The sequence below is a fragment of the Telopea speciosissima genome, chromosome 11 (assembly GCF_018873765.1).
Source record: "Telopea speciosissima isolate NSW1024214 ecotype Mountain lineage chromosome 11, Tspe_v1, whole genome shotgun sequence".
NCBI classification, from domain to species: Eukaryota; Viridiplantae; Streptophyta; class Magnoliopsida; order Proteales; family Proteaceae; genus Telopea; species Telopea speciosissima.
Genome location: NC_057926.1, coordinates 40,377,499 through 40,392,545, shown reverse-complemented (window position 1 = coordinate 40,392,545; position 15,047 = coordinate 40,377,499). Strand labels below are relative to the sequence as shown.

Genomic DNA, 15,047 nt, shown 5'->3' with positions numbered 1-15,047 from the left:
TTTCTTCATTCTCTTCATTTTCTTCCCCTGATCTACCTTCAGTTCTACCCCTTCCTCTGATCTAATGTTGTATTTTACATTTTGCAGAAACCCTAAATCCAAAGGAGAGGATATTTCACTAATCCCACAAACCCCCCTAAATCCAAAGGAGAGGATATTTCACTAATCCCACAAACCCCAAGGTATTTCACTGATGGTGTTCATTTGTATTTTGAAAATATTTCCAGAACAGGTTTACTAAGAAGGTAAAAAACAGTTTCTCAGCAAAGAATATGAAAAAAAATATGCTGCAGAACAAAAAAATGTTTTATTGTTGCACAACACACTTCCAGAACAGAAACACCAGGTAAAGTTATCAAACCATGGCAACATTACTTTTCCCCCCTCTCGGGCCTCGGGTAACCCTGAACAAAGCCGACCCGTTTCCAGAACAACAAGTGTGCAAAATGATTCGAGGCAAGACACGATCATCACGAACCGCTCTCTCGGATAAAAAAGATCGATCCACATCGATGTTTCATCCTCCTCACTGAAACACCTTCTCTTCTGTTCCCCAACTTTCGATCCCTATAGCTACGCCATGTGGAGGAACTCTGCGAGTTTCTCTTCTAAGCTCTTATCTGTATCGAACCCTACTCCATCTATCCACTTCTCCTCAAACCCCCTTCGCTCTGCTGACATCTTCTCAGCCTATGGCGTCCGAACAGGACTCTTTCAAATCCTCCTTTACTCATCCAGCGCAGGAATACCTTCTTCGGTCGATTCGTTGAAATTAGGATTGGAGAAATCTGATGGAGGAAGAGCTTTCGGTTCTGCTTCTTCCGCTATGGACTTCAATACGTCAAATTTGGCTTCTGCATCGGTATCGAAGGCTAGAGATTTGGCAGAATCGATACGGCACTATGGTCGGTGTTACTGGGAGTTATCCAAGGCGCGGCTGAGGTTGGAGCAAATTGAGCTTTTATTTGGATTTAAGCACTTTTGAATCTATCTGGTCGGAATTAGATAACTTGGTTTGAATTAGATTACTTGGAGTTGTTGGTATGTTTCAGTTTTAGTTTCAGAATCAGAGAAGAAAAGCAAAGGGGTAGAAAAGATCTTGCTTGGAAGTTTTTGATGTGATCGCTCTCCTTTTTTATTTGGCTGGAAATAGTTAAGCATATTACATTGTTTTGATGAGTTAATTTGTACTACCTTTCTGTATATTGTGTCACATTTTCTTAATCTTTAGTATTGCTACTTGGTTATAAATTAGTTTGTTAGTAATGTGAGGTTTTGGTTTAGTTGTTTCTCTAGCGAGTTTTTATAAGTTCAGGAGATACTCAAAGAGAAGAAAATTTCCATCCTATTTTTGGAGGCAGAGGTTGCCTAGTATGGGAAGATGGGAGGTGCTATCATATTACTTGGTTTACTAATAACCTATATGTGATGGAAGTATGTGGAATTCTCTTTATCATACTTTCTCTTGAATGGATTTATTAGAAGAAGGGGAAAAAAGGAGCTAGAGTGCAATAAGACAGAATCACATCACTTGAACATTGCCAAATACTTAGTTCCAGAAAAAAAGGCCCAATACTATGTATGATAGGATACAAGTACAACCCCAATAAATTGTCTTTCTGTGAACTACTGAATTAGCTAGTTCATCGACCTCCGCATTTTCTAACATAGGCATCTTTGAGAATGAGATATTCACAGATATACCATTGATTAGGCCTGCCTAGTCAGGTGAGTAGGCCTCTAGTATTGACCTATCTCAGCTTACTTATCTGATGATGATTGTTAAATCTTTTTCTTACGATAAAATGCTGAACCCCAATCTCCAGGTCTTTTTAAGGCCTGCAGTATGGGCTATCAACTTCCATGTCTGAATCCCTTCTAAAACAGGTGAGAGCTCCTCTATAACTTTTTAATTGTGTAACAAGACAAAGCCAGGTCTTGTGTTCTTGGCTGAGCTGTTTTAGCTGTGATGCTTATTGATAGACATATTTGACATCTAGATGAATTTCGAATCTTAGAAGTACCATTAAAATGCAAAAGGGGAAACCTTTGTCTGCAGATGATTTGTTAATGGAGGTGCTATTTGTAATGATATATTTGCTCCTGAAAATATAATCATATTTGGTGTCAGTGGTGCATGTAGCCAGTCCATGATGCTTAACTACATGTGTGGCCTAACTAGAACCTAAACTTTTGCTGGAGCATTTTCTTCTCTAGTTTCTACTTTCTGACCATATACTCTTTTCACTTTAGATGACCTATTAATGTTTATTTTGGAAACGATGGTTAGTATTCTATGTGGAGGGCATGCATATCATTTTTTTATCCTCCTCTTCCCCTTTCTCTTTCTTGTAGTTTGGACTTTGGACACATCTTCTTAGTCCTTGTTGCCATTTTGATTTCCCTGCTTTCCCCCCCCTCCCTGCATCCATGGATTCTCAGTGTAAGAGTATTTTGTAACTTGCCTTCCCCTCCCTCTGATATCTTTCCAGCATGCTAGTAGTTGCGACTTCTGGAGCGGGTTTTGTTCTTGGGAGTGGCAGTGCGATTGATTTTGCTGGACTTTGTCATACTTGTGCTGGTACCATGATGGTTGCAGCATCTGCCAATTCCTTAAATCAGGTTTGTACTGGAATGAGAATATATCATTGCCTTTTTGTTTAGATACCATGATTGCTTTTTATCCTGTTGTTACCAACTTACGTTATGTACAATTTGATTTGGTTATGAACCTATTGTCCTATTCTATCATTATAATGGCAACACAAACTGTTTATTTATACAAGTTGTAACAAATAATCCTTCAAATCTTAAACGATGGAGATCTGATCAGAAAATAAAAGCAGGTACATTTGCCTTCTTTTTTTTTCGCCCTCTCATTTTGCTTTTCAATTTGTAACTCAATATTTCTTGAGGTTAGAGTTGTCACAGGAATTTTTTATCCCTTCAATTTTTTTTTAATATTTTTTAATAGGTTTTCTTCTAATTTCATGGAGAAGCTGATATGTCAGGATATTAGGTTTCTGTGAAACTTAGTTCTTTATGTTTTAAAAATGTGAATATGGTTTGACTTTTCCAGCATCTGTTGCTATTTAGCAACTCATATTTGAGGAATGTTGAGGTTTTATACGTAGAAGAGCTTTTAGCTTCTTTCCCATCCTCTCATTTATATCAATCATATGTTGAATGTGAGGACTGTCATGAGGACTGGCTTATCTTTTTTGTTCATCCAAGTTGATTAAGCTGATATATGCTGTCACTTTTAGGGACTCCATGGATTCCATGTTAGAAGTATTTAGTTGTTTTATAGGGGTTGAAGCCTCAATAATTATGGTGGATAGGGTCTTTTGGAAGATTGAAGACCTTTCAATTTGCCCTGGACTTGTGAGTTAAATTAGTGTTAAGACCATTGTCTTGAGGTGGCGGTCGGATGTGGTAGAATTACCTTTTCATTTGCAGAATTTCTTAAAGAATGTGAAGAAAAAAAAGAGAGTAAGAATGGCTTGAAAACTTTTGTTCAACGATGTCTTATGGTGTACAATTGAGAAAGCTGGTAATTAATCTTTGCAATGTTTCTTTTAATAATATATATATTTTTTTAGCTTTATTGCATTTATGGGTTTTATTTTTGAAGATTTCTGTTGACACCTCATTTCTATTTGCTTTAATAAATTTATTTCTCATGAATGAAAGAGAAAAAACTAAAGGGCCACTTATAGATTTTGCCACGTGTAGGCTGATCTTGTTTCTATCTTATGGAATTATGTAGTATGCAGTCCCTTTCTGTTCTAATCATCTCATTGTTTGTGTCAGTTGTTTGAAATAAATAATGATGCTAAGATGAAGAGAACAAGGCAGAGACCACTACCTTCTGCGCGTCTTACAGTCCCTCATGCAGCCATCTGGGCAACTAGCATTGGTGTTGGTGGTACAGCTTTGTTGGCATACAAGGTGTCCTAATATGTTGGTCTACCTCTTATGTGCATGTTCTTTCAACAATATTTTCTAATTTGACCTAGTGTACCTATATGTAATGAATTGGCCTGGGAATTAATAGTTGCACAATTTCTATGACATAATTTTGGCAGACTAATGCCTTAGCAGCGGGGCTTGCAGCTTCAACTCTTGCTCTTTATGCATTTGTATACACCCCATTAAAGCAAATTCACCCAGTAAATACATGGGTTGGGGCTATTGTTGGTGCCATTCCTCCACTTCTTGGGTAATCTACTCTCTAATTACTCTTGTTTCCAACAAATTAGTTATGCTTGAAGTTATTGCTTCTCCCTCCCCTGCTATGCGCATGAAGAGGTTTCTTATTTGCATAGTAATATTTTGTATGTTGATAGGGTTTAATCATTGTTTGTTCACATCTGAGCTCTAATGAGAGCTGCTGTCTCAACCTGTGTAGCTAGATACTTCATTTTCAAAATCTGGGCATGTCAGATAGCATTTCTCAGACTTGATGGATGCTTCTATTTAGGCAACCCTTAATTTAGCAAAATCCTCAACCCCCTCCCCCCCCCCCCCCCCCAAAAAAAAAAAAAAAAAAAAGGTGTGAATTCTGTAAGCGTTAAAGTTTTACGGAAAAGAATAAATAAACTTGTTTATTGTTATATCTATGAGGGATAAGTTTGAGGTTGATAACATTTGTAGAAAACGAGTAGGAAGATGTGATGATGTAATTCCGAATGTGGAAAGAATTCTAGAAGCCACACTAATAGCCAGGATCATATATAAGTCGATGAAATCCAAATATGGACAGAAAGATGAGAAAATAAGAGAAATTCAGTAGCTCCTAAACCCATTGCCAAATCTGGCTAGAAATATGGTCAACTGTAAGGTTCCTACTAGACTATCAATCAATAGGGAAATCTTGAAAATCAGATTTGGGATTATTTATGATCCCCAACTTGCTTAATATTCAAGCTATGGATGAGAACTGAGAAAATAATTCAGATGTCGATGATCAGACATAAGGGTTGGTTTGTATCTGATTCAAGTAGAATTCTGAATCTCGGATTTGATCTCAAACACAATAATCAGCAAGAAACGGTTGGAATTGTGAAATCAATCTGAAGAATAGAATGGAAGAAAGAGAATATTAGAGAATCAAGAAAAGAAGGAAGAAAATAAGAAGACAGGATTGAAGAGACAGCACCTGATTGCAGATGGAATCAGAACTAGAAGAAGTAGAGGAGTAAGCTATTGTCCAGAAGAGAAGCCTTCCAATTCACCACATATTTACAGCACAGAAGTTTCAAATCTCTAGAAAAAAAATTCTCAATTTCTATTCTCAAATGACGCCTAATCGATTTTGGGGGGGGGGGGGGGTGTTATTATATATGTATAAGCTCTCAAACTCAACCCACAAAAGGACTCCTGATCACTCTCACAACCTGAATAGGTTAAAACAAATTCAAATCAGGACTCTACTCTAACAAATAAGAATCCAAATCTAACTCAAACTCTCCTAACTACTACTAATCCCCCGAATATGGGCTTATTAATTAGTCCCGTTATAATGAAATCCTGGTGCAACAGTAAGGTTGCTCCATTGTGACCAAGTGGTCACGGGTTTGAGTCTGGAAACAGCCTCTCTACGAAAGCAGGGGTAACGCTGCGTACATTGTGACCCTCCCCAGACCCTGCAGTGGGAGCCTCGTGCACTGGGTATGTCCTTTTTATAATGAAGCCCTTTAAAATAAAAGGCCCAATTTATTGTATAACTACCGAAGATTCAATTTCGGCCCATTGGACTGCTGCCAGCTTCTTGTAGGCCTTCCAAACTTGTGTCTAGGCTTCCAAAGTGGATCATTTCGATCCATCCACACCAATTCAATTGCATCATGCGACAGATCGACATCAAATGCTCTGGACACCTTGAAACACAGGCCTTCTGAGGATTATTCCTCCTGTGAGATTGCATCTCTAGCCTTCTTGGCAAAGCTTCGCTTGGAGTGACAAGCCTTACAACAGTGGTCAGTAACTCAGTATTGTTACCTACGTGTCCAAGAAGTTTTGGTTATCACATGGTATCTAAAATTTTTCTTGAAGCAGGGTTTGAGTTTTACATGCCACCACATAAATGTGCTCGTGGTAGAGGAGCCTACTAGAGGTGTTTCTAGATCATACACATATATTGGAAAAAATTTTAGTTGATCTTTCTCTTCTCTTAAGTTAATAACTAATTAATTAATGAAAGAAGTTTAGGCTTTTGTTTTTTATTTTATTTGTATTTTTTTAGGGGTATAAATGGAACTTTCTTTCCCCCTCAAACCATTTCATCTTTCAGTGTAGAGATTATATGGCTTCCCTTGTTTGGATGATGTAGGTACACCACAATTTTCCTTGTTTCGTTCAGTTTATAAATTATTTAGATTAAAAGCTGATTATTCTTATGAAGAGTAACTGAAGAAACTCCTCTCTGAATTTGGATGATTTCAGTGCATGTTAAATCTCAGAATATGTTGAGATGGTTTTGATTGATGATTTAATCTTCATACAATCATCACATTTCCACCTTCCTTTGATTTGGTTCTAGGTGGGCAGCAGCTTCTGGTGAGGTTTCGCTTAATGGGATGATTCTTCCAGCAGCTTTATACTTTTGGCAGTTACCCCATTTTATGGCGCTTGCATATTTGTGTCGAGATGATTATGCTGCTGGAGGGTATGTTTGCTTCTTACAAGTCTTGAATAGTGAATCAATCCTTCAAAGTTGACAGGATCGCATGACCCTAAATGTCTGATCAATTATGATGATAGTGGAAAATTTAGTGAATTGGATCAGAAACAGTAGACAGATTATTAGGATTGCCAAGGCAGGTTCATTGTTGGCATGATAACATGACCCTAAGCATCTTCCTCTTTTTTATCAATGAATAATAGTGGAAAGGTTGATGAAGAGTATGAGACAGAGTGGATTAGATGATTAGGATTCTCAAGGCAGCTTGATTTTTGCCATCGGTCTTGTCTTACATGCTGGGTCCTGAACCTGCCGTGATTATGTAATTTATGCATGTTCTGGTCCAGGTGGAAGTCAGGGGAAAAACTTGCTTATCCTTAATCATTGACTTGATTGATGTAGCTTGTTCTCTTATCCTGCCTTCTTTTTTACATATTCAGGTTTAAAATGCTCTCTCTTGGTGATGCTTCTGGTCAGAGAACTGCCTTGGTGGCTTTGAGGAACAGTCTATATTTGCTTCCTTTGGGCTTTGTAGCTTATGATTGTAAGTTATAGTGTTGAACATAAAGCATTTTCTTTTTTTAATTTCTTTGTTTCTTTCTTTCAGTATATAGCATTCTAGCTGAACTCTTTTGACATTCAAGAAGTCTAGAAAGAGATGGTTGGTTCTTATGTACATTCAGGCAATCAACGTGTATGGACTTGTTTTGGGAAATGCAGTATTTTAGATGTCTAGTTGCATAATTTGGCTAATCATGCACGTTGGAGTTTCTTATGTTGACAGTCTTGGGTAACTTGATCAGATGGGATGATATGCCGTCTCTATAGTTCTTCCTTCTTCCTTGGATGAGGAATGAAAATTATCTGAACCAAAATTATATATGGACAACATATAAGTGTTCAATATTCTATCACCATACTTGATGTCAAGATGGCTCTATCTTTAGCTCACTAAGTGCATTTTCAGGGAACTTTTCGGATTCTAGAATCCAGCTTCTAGTAAAAAACATGTGTTATCCAATAAACAATCATTCTTTCAATCTTTAGCACCAGAATCCGGAGAACCCCAAACCCCCCGGCCCACGTGGGGTCTAGCTCCTGCTTCTCACACATAATCTGGGTGTGAGTAGCTCCTCTAAATATGCCCTAAGGCTCAAGTCAGATTCACTTCATTGGGTCTCAGCCCCCTTCCCCTCCACCAAAAAGAGAAAAAAAAAATAAAAATGGAGCCAGGTATACACAATAGTTTGAAATGTTTTTTTTCTGCTCTCTGTTATTTAGTATCCATAAGTTTGTTAAGTTGATCAAGAAAATTATTGAGCAAAGCAACTGATGCAGGGACATAGTATATTGTAATACTAAAGTAGAAAGAATTGAATTATTAAATATTGCAGAAATAAAATGTACTAAAAGTAGAAATTGACAGTTAATATATATGTTTAAAATTCTGAAGGAGATTATGCAAACTGATGCAGGCAGAGGCTGTAAATCTTGTAGATTGGGCTTGATTAACTCCAAATTCAAAGCCCCAATGGGTTACATGGGTCATGGGCTAAGCATTATTGGGTTATCTATTCTAACGGGCCAATTATGTAAGCCTGAGTATGCGGGGTTTGATGTATAGATGATTAGTTTTAGTTTCTTGTTTTAGTCCAAGAAGTTTCTGTAGCTGTAAATTACTTGGGGAAGGGGATTAGAAAGTTAGGGAAGTTTCTAATTTCTCCAAAGCAGTTTAGTCCATAAATCTGCTGCTGTGATCAATCTTGAGGATGGTTAGGGAAGTTATCAATTCTTTATTTGAAGGGCAAACCTTTGAAAGTTGATGGGCAACTTTCAGCTTGGATCGTGGGGAACTGAGATTTCTCTGTGATTGTGTTATGTTGAACAGATTTCTTCATTAATCTTCTGGTTGTTTGTTAGGTACTTGTCCGATACGCTAAAAGTTCCAGAGCTGATGGAACGCGTTAAATCAAGCCCTTTAACCTATCCCATACTAGGCTGGCCCAATCTAGCGCCCATACACTAGAGTGGGCCCCATTAGGCACATAACAGACCACCACACTTCTGCAGCTGTCGTCCTTGACAGCTCTCACTCTGGCGATACGTAGCCCTTTCCAAGCGGCTCCACTCTGCCCCAGCCCCCAGGGTTTCTGCCTGGCAGCAGGTAGTCCTTTCTTGACTGCTTTCACTCTATTCCAGGTAGCCCTTTCCGTGACTTGAACCTGTGACGTGGTGCCTGGCTCTGATACCCAATGTTGGGTACTTGACTAATATGCCAAAAATTCCAGAGCTGATGGAACACGTTAAATCAAGCCCTTTAACCTATCCCATACTAAGTTGGCGTAATCTAGCGCCCATACACTAGAGTGGGCCCCATTAGGCACATAACATTATTCTATCTTCTTCTTTTCAGTTCTCACTGCCATCTAAGTTTCCCTGTATTTTACTGGCTATTCCTTGTTTAGGTGGTACTGCAGTCCACATGATTTGGTTCTATCTCTCTCGATTCTTCTCCTTTATTCCTGAAATTTTGTACGTTAGTTCTTCTTCTGGGAGCAATCAAGCCTGCACAATTTGGCTCCAAAAGAATCCCCCTGTGCTGAGAACTGAACCCATCTTTGGGACTGGTTTCCAGTTCTGCCCAGCTTGGCTTCTGCATATTTTATCTAATTCTGTGATGTTTCTTTGGGGCTTCTATTCACTGATTTCAAGAGGGTTCTGAGTTGGGAATATACTCCTAAGGTTTCAGTCTGAACGGGGTTAATCTGGGTGATATCCCTTACTTTCATCCAGCCATGGTCCTGGCATGTTTTGTGCTGTCGAGACTCGAGACATAGAAGTATTCTTTATTTGCACATAAAGACGTCTTCTGGTCTTTGCACAAAAGGCCCTCCGTTCTGCATTCTTTTTCCAATTTATCTTATTTTAAGTTTATATTTCTGAAAAGCCTCTCTGTCCAGAACTAATTACCTTTTGTTCCTGAGCCTATCTTATCTTTCCAGAGGGATTCAGAAGTGTTCTAGAGTTATAGAATTGCCACTGCTTTATTTCGTTGAGGATTTTATTGTTTGGACTTGGGCCCCCCTAGGCCACCATCTCAAACATGTACCACTCTGTGGTATGCTTTGAAGGTGAACCAATTCTAGATTCGTCGATGAATCAAATATATAAGGCTATTGAAGGATGCTCCGAAATATGGAATTCAGAAAGATTGCTTGATGCTTCCGATTTTGTACATTGTGAAGATGCCTGTTATTCTATTATGGCCTTGACTTTTTCAGCTTCGATATACTTTCCTTGATATGCCACGTTCATTAAATTATAAAATTCTTATGGTTCTCCCCTCTCCAACCAAAAAAAAAAAGGTCATTGGGGTGATGCATTTCTTTCTTATTCATGAAATGTCTGAAGTATGCTTCCTATTTCACCAGGATATGCATTCATGCATACGATTCAAATGAAAAGAGGGTCCCTTTTTCATATTCTGGAATCATTGAAGGTGTAAAGTAATGATATATATCGGTCAATATCGGACTGTATCATGTTATGGCCCCTCGATACGCTACATTACGATACAAAACACACAAAAAAATAATGGTATCTACCCATCTTAGTTGATATGACCCATCACAGCTTGATACCTTCAAGACAAAATGAGACCAAACCTGCAAACCGAGAAGAAGAAGCCGCCGCCGTCGCCATGCCCCACCACTCTGCCACCATCACTGCAGCTGTAATAGCGGCAATGGCAGCTGCAGCAGCAGCAGAAGAAAAAAGAAGAAGAGAAGTGGAAGTTCATCTGAAACTGATGTTTCCCTCTCATGGTATCTTCAACTCTGGAATCGAACCATGACTTCCACCATTTCTGAAGTTTACTTTCGTCCACCTGGGGCTTGGACTCCGAGATTATCTCCTACTGTCCCATCTCTTTGAATTTGATGTATCTAGAGAGCTGACAGTAGTAAATCAGATAACTAGGTTTGCAGATAGAGCAAGAGAAGGGGAGAATCTAGTTTCTGATTTCTTACAAGGAATAGAGGATTGCAGATATCGATAGATCTTCTTGCTGGAATTTGTTGCATGTGCCATAAGTTGCAGACGGAGAGATGGAGAGGGATTCGTGGTGCCATGGATGGATTGTGTTCAAAGGGAAAGGGATTCAATAGATATGCAATATAGTATATGATACAATGGATGAGGGTCTACTACCAAATTTTTGGATCCTGGCTGAAATTCAGTGTAATAGAGTCTATTCTTAATTTGAGTGGGGGCTCTGCACACCCTCACCCGGAAGTAGAACGGCACATCCTCCATTAACTGCTATCTGGCAAGGCTGAAATTTTGTGTATAGGTGGACCCCAAGGTTCTCTGCTCACATGTCAAGTTTCAACCCAATGCTCACTTGTCAAGTTTCAACCCAATCCAAATGAGCCAAGTGGCAAAACAAGGCATTGAAAAAATCAGGACTACAAGGGACTGCAGTGGGGGCATGGACATATATGGAAGGGTATGCCTACTAATGTAGAAGTAGTTCAACTAAGAACCACTCTACAGTAGGATCGATGATAGGCCAGCAGTAGAGTTTGGCAAAAATGATCCCTGGTTGAATGATGAACAAATCAGTAATATTCTCCAGCTTGTAGATCTTCTAACCAGCAGCAACAGTGGAGCTTCAATTGTATCTCAGATGTAGATTAACTTACAGCACAATATAATAGAAAGTAAGAACTAAACAGAAAAAATAGAGATGGGGAAGAAGAAGGGATAGGGATGGGTCTCTCACCCACGGCTTCTCACCATGCCTGTCTCTCACAGGAGCTGTAGTGTAGTTCTAGATTGGAAGGGATCCAACTAGAAGCCAATAACCAGGACCTGCTATGAACTGGGTAATTCGGCTAGGTCAAAATAGGTGAAAATTGTGAAATTAGGGTTAGGGTTTGATGGTAGGGTTAGGTTAAGTTGATGTAGGGGAGTCTATCAATGAAGGTCTCGTTAAGTTTTAATGGTGTTAGGATTGTAAACTTGAATTGGCAGCAGGTAGGTAGTCTAGGGTTTTGGGTTTTTAAAAAGATGAAGAGGATGGAATCTAGGTTTAAAATGGTCAGAAGTGGACCAAACCTGGATCAAGTTTCCCAATGGTTGAGGGGAGTATTCGATCCAAATATGGGATTTCTCTGATGGCCAGAATGGTCTGGACAGTATTTTGGGTTGTGGGAAAATTGTAAACAAAAGGGGGAATCCTAGGGTTTGGGCTGTGAGAGGATTAGAAGAAGAATGTTAGGGGTTGGGGATTCTTCAAACTTATTATGGTTGAAGAATTTCTTTGGCAGCAGCTTGTTTGATTGAGAAACTTTAATAAAAATCTGAACTTGAACTTGAAAGTAGATCTTCAAAGGAATCACCTGGGCTTCACACCGCAAAGTGTCAATTGGGTCAAACACCAATCCCACCAACGAACTTGAAAGTAGATCTTCAAAGGAATCACCCGAGCTTCACACCGCAAGGTGTCGATTGGATCAAACACCAAACCCACCAACGAACCACCCGGGCTTCCCACCGCAAGGTGTCAATCAGATCAAATACCAATCCCACCAGCCTTGATCAAACACAAAACAAAAATCTTCGATGGAGAAGTAGAGCAGCAAAAACTTTTCATTAATATCAAAATTCGTGATCAATACTTGCCCCACTTTCAACCTTATATAAAAGACTCAAAATTAGACTCCTATACTAAAAAGGAAAGGCCTAACCCAATCCTTAACCTGTTAGGTAACATAAACTAACTAGGAAACTGAAATACTGAAGGAAATAGACTCAAAACATGGCCGGACTTTTAGAGCCCTAATCCAGCCCAATGTAAATAGTCACATGCCCACTTAACCAAGTCACATGACCATGTAACCAAGTTACATGATCGCTTAAGTGATCATAACCACTAATTACATAAAAATAAAACTAAGGAATCCCGTATGCAACCTAATTACCCATATTTTAGGCCCATAAAAGTGGCCTCTTACATAGAAAACCCATGGGATCAAAGGCCCAACATGTATATATAACTCAACCCAAAGCTTATTTCCAATAAAAAAGTCCTTTAGGTGATTAATCTACATCAAGCTCTCTCACAGACGAAATTTTGCTGCTACACTTGTAGCAGGAATGTTCTTGCTACAAGACTGGCAGCCAAGGAAATGGAATAATTCACTTCCCCTTTGGGTTCATAAATACCCTCCTAGGTTTTAGTATTTGTTAAAAATTCACTTCTCCTTTGGGTTCATAAATACCTTCCTAGGTTTTGGTATTTGTATCCCTTTTCCTTGGCTGCCAGCCTTGTAGCAGGAACATTCTTGATACAAGTGTAGCAGCAAAATTTTTTCCGTCTCTCACAACATTGAACAAAGCAACATTCCATTTTTTTTTTGTAATATAAATCATTAGCTCATCAGGACAACCTCTTGCCTTTATTTATAACTAAAGCATGATTACAAAAGAGTAAGTAATGAAAATAGAAAGTCTTTAGAACAATTGAGGCTTTATTCCTAAGTAATAAAAGTCTAACTTAGTCTAAGCCAACTAAAAAGAAAACAAAGGACTGAATTAGAAACTTCTAAATAAAAACTAAGCCTACTTTTCAAATCTGAATTTAGAAACTTAGCAAAAATAGGAAGTAGATGATGTGCTGAATTATTTCTTCTCCACACAATCTGGTAATGTAGTCCCAGATAGGTAGGAGACCTACTAGGAGCCAGACAACAGGATCAATCGCAAAAGGGGTTGCTGGTTCGAATGGACAACACTAGGATTTAGGTTAATTCTAGGGTTTAGGATGGGAATTTGGGAATGTGTCTTATATGGCTTTAATATGCAGGTCTAGGGTGCTTTAATGGCATATAAATAATAGGGTTTGGGAAGGTTTTAAAATTCTGCAATCCTGGACATAATAGAGTTGCAGGTTTTGGTTTAATGGAGTGGAGGAATGGAGGGGATAAAGTGGGAGTTATGGGCTGGGTTTAGGATCGAGTGTAGGGAGAGGTGTGGGGGTTGTATGCTGAAAGTTTGGTTTGAAACTGATGGACAGGTCTGAAGTTATGAGGGAGTCCTAGTTAAGGTAGGACTTGCAGGTTTAATGGAGATTAGGGTTTGATGGATGGAGGGGAAGGATATATGCAGGAAACTATAATTACTTACTGGTTTGATCTCCTTCAAAGGCAGCAGCAGCAGCTTGAAGAAGCTCGATTGAAGAAGGAGAAGAACCTCCCGGTACAGGACAGACGCAAGGAATCGCAGGAGTCCACCCACCCTATCCACCTTGAGATCCACAAGGATATACACTCACAAAGAGCAACAACAATGGCAGCAAGCATAAAGCTAATTTTTATTAATCAAATTCGTATCCAATGCTGGCCTCCCTTACAAACTTATATAGAAGACTCAAAAATAGACTTAGACACTAAAAAGGAATGGCCTAACGCAATTCCTAACCTATTAGGTAACTTAAACTGACTAGGAAACTAGAATACTAAAGGAAATAAACTTAAAACATGGCTGGACTTATAGAGTCCTAATCCAGCCCAACTTACATCACATGACCACTTAACCAAGTCACATGATCACTTAAATTGAACCAATTGGATGCAACTAATTTGAACCGGTTCAATTAAAAAACATAAAAATAAACTAAGTATTGGGAGAATCCCTTATGCAACCTATATACCCATATTTTAGGCCCATAAAAGTGGCCTATTACATTAGAAACTCATGGGATCAAAAGCCCAACATGTATGTAACCCAACCCTAGACTTATTCCCAATGGAACAAGCCCTATTTGGTGATGAATCTGCATCATCTGGTCTTGGGCCCACAGCATCTTCTAGAAGCATTCCCACACAAGGCAATATGGGTTGTGATACTGTTCATGTGAACAGTACCATGTGAACATAGAGTTCTATTTTGGTCCTTCTCTTCTTCATGCTTCGATCTACATCACCTACATATGCGAGAATACATTGAATCTCAGTCTGAAATTTGACATGGCTAATCCTAATGTAGTCTTAGGTTTAAATAGGCAAACTAGGAACCAAACCAGGATCTTTTATCAAAAGGTGAATCAGTTTTAGGATAAATCCAGGAGAACAATGGGGCGACAAATCGTATGAGGAAACCAAGAGAGCAATGGGAAATAAATCATATGAGGAAACCAAGAGAACAATGGGAACCCAAATATATTAGGTTAGGGATGGGAGTAATAAATCATAGATTTTGTTAGCAAAAGAGTTACCTCCAACCTTAACCATAGAGTCAATTTTGTCATCAGTCCACTCATCCAATGTCACAAAAAAAACTTTTGAAATATGTGTTCCGA

General features: G+C 38.8%; 1 protein-coding gene across 1 annotated transcript in view; it reads left to right on the top strand.

The window, feature by feature from the left end:
* Positions 1-494: 494 nt before the first annotated feature.
* LOC122646043 (protoheme IX farnesyltransferase, mitochondrial) overlaps positions 495-15,047 on the top strand; it is a 25,937-nt gene continuing 11,384 nt past the window's right edge. Inside the window, exons 1-6 of the mRNA XM_043839499.1 lie at positions 495-942; positions 2,493-2,622; positions 3,814-3,951; positions 4,089-4,222; positions 6,545-6,670; positions 7,126-7,229. Of these exons, the coding sequence (XP_043695434.1) occupies positions 581-942; positions 2,493-2,622; positions 3,814-3,951; positions 4,089-4,222; positions 6,545-6,670; positions 7,126-7,229 (994 nt within the window). The 5' untranslated portion in view covers positions 495-580. The remainder of the gene's footprint in view (positions 943-2,492; positions 2,623-3,813; positions 3,952-4,088; positions 4,223-6,544; positions 6,671-7,125; positions 7,230-15,047) is intronic.